The sequence below is a fragment of the Euprymna scolopes genome, chromosome 37 (genome assembly GCF_053919585.1).
Source record: "Euprymna scolopes isolate OS-2025 chromosome 37, ASM5391958v1, whole genome shotgun sequence".
NCBI lineage: Eukaryota > Metazoa > Mollusca > Cephalopoda > Sepiida > Sepiolidae > Euprymna > Euprymna scolopes.
The window spans coordinates 84,511,788-84,518,124 of record NC_136518.1 but is presented as its reverse complement, the minus strand read 5'-3'; the positions used below and the strand labels follow the sequence as shown (position 1 = coordinate 84,518,124).

Below are 6,337 nucleotides of genomic sequence, written 5' to 3'. Positions count from 1 at the left end.
TTTCTCTCAAGTCCGTACTTATGTTATTCCATATTTTCCTTCGCCTTCTGCTGCCAACTTACCCTACAACCTCAACAGTTCTACATATACTAACTCCAGAACTCTTATCTATTCTTTCAACATGGTCATACCATCTATAAAATAAATCTCACCTGTATATTTAAATGTATGCATGTATGTATGTCTGCCTGCCTAAGACGAATTTTCATGAGATTTGTATTGTTTTAAAGCTCGACCCTTCAAACAACATATGGCAAAAAATTAGCTAAAAACATTAATTCCTCTCTTTTTGATTGACTAACTTTAATTTAAACTTTCGCTACTTCCGGTTTGGCGATGGACGCAATGGCAAAGACGGCACGTTAATTATTATCCCCCCCCCCATTTTTTTTTTTTTCCTTCGCTGTATGGGCTCGAGCCTGCCTGCCAGCCTAATATCACTTTCTTTTTTTTTTTTCAACACACCCCCCCAAACACCCGGGTAATGCCGAACACCCAGGCTAGTCCCCTTATATTGTTCAAATTTAATCTTTCTCTGAGGTCATCAGATCTAAGCCTATCTTTAAGACTCGCATTATACATCCATCATATCATTTTCATCATTTCTCTCCATGCAACACATGTCCTCAACCCTTAATGACCAGGTTTCATCCTCTGTACACATGCTTGATAGACTCTTGATAGACGTTCTGCAGGTTCGTAATACCAACAATTCCTAGAACTTATTCTATTCACTTTTACTAGCAGAACTTGTGGAAATTTGATAGTGGCATCTTTCATGTGTAATATATTGCTGCTGGGCATTCTGTGAATGGAGTTCAATGTGAATGGAGACCCAACAATATTATTGTAGCCCTTTTGTTAAAACTGCAAAAGTACTTACCTAAGTAATCTGGTTAATGTAGTGTCAGAATATATCTGGTTATTAGTTTATCTCCAATAGCCTTATAAGAGTTTGTGACATATTTCCATTGTATGGACGCCCGGTGCAAAGAAAACCCCACACTATCATTCTGAATAGCTTTTCCATCCAATTCTCCCCCCCACCCCTTTATCAATCTGAGGCAGCACGTTCAGAACTGCAGAACACAATGCGAAAGGAGATCGCTGGTACATCTCTGAGCAAACACTGGTGTGATTATGACTATGATAATGATTATGATAATGATTATGCATAGGGTTTAATATGAATGTATATTGTCGCAAGTTTAGTCTCCATATATTATCTTATATTTTTTGCACACAAACTGATTATCATCTCTCAGTTGTACTTATTGTATATGCAATGCTTGCAAACATCACAAAAAAAATGCAATGCTTGCAAACATCACACAAAAAAAATGCAATGCTTGCAAACATCACAAAAAAATGAGTTGTACCAAACATCCTTTTCACAAACTTTTTTGAATTATTTAAACAATCCAACAATATTTTCATTATGAATTATTTTTTATTTATTTTCATTATGAATTATTTTTTATTTATTTTCAGTATGAATTATTTTTTATTTATTTTCAGTATGAATTATTTTTTATTTATTTTCAGTATGAATTATTTTTTATTTATTTTCAGTATGAATTATTTTTTATTAATTTTCATTATGAATTATTTTTTATTTATTTTCAGTATGAATTATTTTTTATTTATTTTCAGTATGAATTATTTTTTATTTATTTTCAGTATGAATTATTTTTTATTTATTTTCAGTATGAATTATTTTTTATTAATTTTCAGTATGAATTATTTTTTATTAATTTTCAGTATGAATTATTTTTTATTTATTTTCATTATGAATTATTTTTTATTTATTTTCATTATGAATTATTTTTTATTTATTTTCATTATGAATTATTTTTTATTTATTTTCAGTATGAATTATTTTTTATTTATTTTCAGTATGAATTATTTTTTATTTATTTTCAGTATGAATTATTTTTTATTTATTTTCATTATGAATTATTTTTTATTTATTTTCATTATGAATTATTTTTTATTTATTTTCAGTATGAATTATTTTTTATTTATTTTCAGTATGAATTATTTTTTATTTATTTTCAGTATGAATTATTTTTTATTAATTTTCATTATGAATTATTTTTTATTTATTTTCAGTATGAATTATTTTTTATTTATTTTCAGTATGAATTATTTTTTATTTATTTTCAGTATAAATTATTTTTTATTTATTTTCAGTATGAATTATTTTTTATTTATTTTCAGTATAAATTATTTTTTATTTATTTTCATTATGAATTATTTTTTATTTATTTTCATTATGAATTATTTTTTATTTATTTTCAGTATGAATTATTTTTTATTTATTTTCAGTATGAATTATTTTTTATTTATTTTCAGTATGAATTATTTTTTATTTATTTTCAGTATGAATTATTTTTTATTTATTTTCATTATGAATTATTTTTTATTTATTTTCATTATGAATTATTTTTTATTTATTTTCATTATGAATTATTTTTTATTTATTTTCAGTATGAATTATTTTTTATTTATTTTCAGTATGAATTATTTTTTATGTATTGTCAGTATGAATTATTTTTTATTTATTTTCAGTATGAATTATTTTTTATTTATTTTCAGTATGAATTATTTTTTATTTATTTTCAGTATGAATTATTTTTTATTTATTTTCAGTATGAATTATTTTTTATTTATTTTCAGTATGAATTATTTTTTATTTATTTTCAGTATGAATTATTTTTTATTAATTTTCATTATGAATTATTTTTTATTTATTTTCAGTATGGGCAACAGTTTGATGAAGAAATTGATGGATCACTCAATCCCTGACCTATAAATTCTTTCTGTTGATTGAATGGGAAGCTGAGAACTGTGAAGAAGAAAGAAGACCACTTCATGTTGATATGCAAACTTTGAAACAAAAAAAATAATAATAATGTTTCAGCAGTCTCCCGTGTGTGTGTGAGTGCATATCGTCGTGTGTGTGCGTGTGTATGCGTGTATGCCTGTGTCTGGTGCTCTTGTTTTAATGACGACAATATTACAACATTTTAAAAAAGAAAAAAAGTGAATCTTACGGGAGGAAAAAAAAAAAAAAATTTTTTTTAAATAAACTTTCAATAACAATTATACCCGCATTATGTATTAATGAATATAACCGATTTGAAATGTTATATTTTTTAGTAAAAAAGGGAAGAGAAAAAAAAAAAAGCAAACTACTAATCGACTTCAATCTACCCCACCTCCCACTCTCACCCTCAATTTATCTCCAAATCTTATAACTTGAGTAAAGTATAAGATTTATTTTACACACACACACACACACACACACACACACACACACACACACACACACACACACACACACACACACGCACACACACACATGCGTAGAGATTATAAATAAAATTATATAAATTTAGGGAGTCTACACAGCTCAGTCGACATTTCGAAATCAAAACTTAATCTTGATGACATGGAAATGTCGAAACATTGATTTGATTGATCCATCTAGACTGATTCCCTATGTTTATATAATTTTATTTATTTGATTATATATATATATATAATTTTTAATCAATTAAAAAAACTTTTTTGAATGTTCATAACAAGGTGAATTTTTTTCTTTTTTGTTTCCCCCCGTCCCTTTCCCTAACATTTTATATTAAGTTTTAAATGTTTATTAGAGTGTAATGATATTTCTGTTCCCATCCCTATCTTCTGCCTACCCCTCCCCCATACCGAAGTGCATAATCAGCCTAATGGATACAGTCTCAAACTATGAAAACAGCTTTGCTGGGTTCAAATCCAGTCAGATCTGTTATGTTGATTTCTGCACTAATGCTATTGGGGAATGGTATGAACCCCTTTATCCCCCCCCCATTCAGCTTTGGGTAAAAATAGCAACTTGTGTTCTAATTAATCGTTTATACTGGGTATTGTGCTTCGGCATTAAATCACTCAAAATTGGTTGATGTACCATTAAACGACAAACCAAACCTTTCTTAAACACATGCTCCTCCCTGCATAACAATTTTAGAATATATATATATGTATATATATATATATATATATATATATATATATATATATATATATATATATATGTATATATATATATATATATATATATATATATATATAAATTCAACAATAAATTTTGAGTTTTTTTGTTTTTGAAAAACACTGTTGGAAAATAGGGATTTTTTTCTTTATTTAATCTTTCATGATAAATTGTTTTAAATGTCCTTTTCATAAATTCAATGATAAAAAATGTAAATAGTTAAAAATAAAAATGAATTAAAATAACTAATAAAAGCTTATTCATTTTAGTAAATAATCTCAAAAGACGTTTTTTGTGTTTGTTTTTTTGTTTTGTTTGTGTGTGTGTGTGTTTTTTTTTTGTTTTTTGTTTTTTTTTTCCAACTAAAAATCATTAAAAAAAATTACATAACTGAATGAATTATACATTTGATTAAATCCTTATGATGTTAATAAAAGTTTAAGAAGAAAAAAAGGGTTTTGTACAGAATTCCCCTACTGGTCCCATAACATCATACAGATTTGTTTTTGTTTTTTTTTTTGCTTGTATTTAATTTTAGGGGGAATTTTGGACAAGAACCCAAAAGTATTTTTTTTTTTTTTTTTTTCACACAGTGAAGATAGTCAACAAAAAATGTAAATAGCTTTAACACCTTAAATAAAGATTTCAAAGAAGTTTTGTGTGGCAGTTGATACAAACAACACTGTTGAGTGGGTTTTGATAAAACTTGGAATTTGAAATATATAGTTGAAAATTAATGAAAGCATCTCGATGCGTGCAATGGAGCGTACCAATTTACTTGATCATTAACAAAGGATTAAAAAGTTTTACTGTTTTAGAAGAATGTTTGTCTTTTGAATCGATTCTAACGTTACTCATCTGGATGTTATTCGAAATAAACTATCATTAAACAACATTTTATTTCCTTTAAAAAAAAATAGGATTTCTGCATTTTAATTTTTGAGGACAATATTTTGTTTTCATCTTGAATATTTCCACTAAGAACAAAGGGAGACAATTCAAGAAATTCATTTTCAAATTAAAGTAAAAATTCACACACTTTTTCAATAATGATTGTTTGAAACTATAATTGTTTTTTTAACCCTTTATGACCTGGTTGAACTAATTCATTCAGTCGCAAATAAATGAATATAACAGTATAAATAAAGTGGAAATTGATTCAAACACGCCTTATACATATTAGTTCAGTATCTGGGTAGATGCCAGATACCTCCAGATTGCAACTGTCCATTGCTAACATTCAGTATGCTGCCATCTGTCTCAGAGTGTGGAGGATTTCGTTTGTTTTCATAAACACATTTTTTTCAAGCACTACGGATAATAATCAAGGTAAATTTATGAAATGCAAAAATTCTCAGTGGTAGTTTAACTTTTGAACTTCATCATTTTTTCAGTTTGAAGACAATCATGGTATCATTACCCTTTAAACTAACTAAAATTAACAATATTTTTTTTAATCATCTACATCATAATTCAGGTCATAAAGGGTCAATGATTATTTTTATTTATCAAGAAAGTCTTTTCTTTTTCTTTTTTTTTTTTCTTGTAAAAGGTTCGTTTTTTTTTGGGGGGGGGTGCAGTTTAAAACGATACATTTTTGTTATAACTTTCATTGCAAAATTTTCTTAAAAAGATTTCATTAAAAAGTTTGAAAAAAAGAAAAACATTCGTTTTCATATAATGATCACTTTCCTTCATTTAAGAAAATAAAAAAAAGTACTTGTAATTTATTTCAATATTCTAATTTAAGAAAAATAAAATATACAAAAATTTAAACAAATGTGCAGATGATTAATGTTTTATTTTGTGTTTAATGCTTCTTTTGCTTTTCCCAATAAGTTTTGTGAAACATTTTCTGAGAAATTCTTTGCAAAACTTCTCCAATTGTCTCCCTCTTTGTGGAAATCTTAAAATATGAAAAACAAAAAAAAACTTCCATCAAAAACTAAAATGTGCAATTACCTAAATTCTTTCACTTTAAACTAGGATAAATTCTATAAAAAAACTCAGATTTTAAGAAATCTGTAAACTTATGTCAATCAATCGATAAAGGTTTTATCATTCAATGAGGAAGCCCTCCCTGGACTTTAGCCATCTAACTCTGTTCTGAGCTATCCGCTGCCGTATGGGACCCATGTGTTTTATCAGGTCGTCCCTCCTTCTCGTTCTTCATCTTCCATTTGGCCTCTTATGTTCACGAGGTGTCGATTCCGTTGTCCTGATGGACCACCTGTTGTCATCTTATCTAGCTACTTTTTCTTTTTTACATAGGCATCACCACTTATCAAGGCCAAG

The 6,337-nt window shown here is 26.8% G+C and overlaps 1 protein-coding gene across 2 annotated transcripts in view; it reads left to right on the top strand.

Annotated features, from left to right (window-relative positions):
• The window catches only part of LOC145261267 (syntenin-1-like), a 114,854-nt gene extending 111,488 nt beyond the window's left edge, over positions 1 to 3,366 (top strand). For both annotated transcript variants that reach the window (XM_080119710.1, XM_080119711.1), the window contains exon 8: positions 2,761 to 3,366. In XM_080119710.1, the coding sequence (XP_079975836.1) occupies positions 2,761 to 2,815 (55 nt within the window). In that variant the 3' untranslated portion in view covers positions 2,816 to 3,366. The remainder of the gene's footprint in view (positions 1 to 2,760) is intronic.
• Positions 3,367 to 6,337: the final 2,971 nt, after the last annotated feature.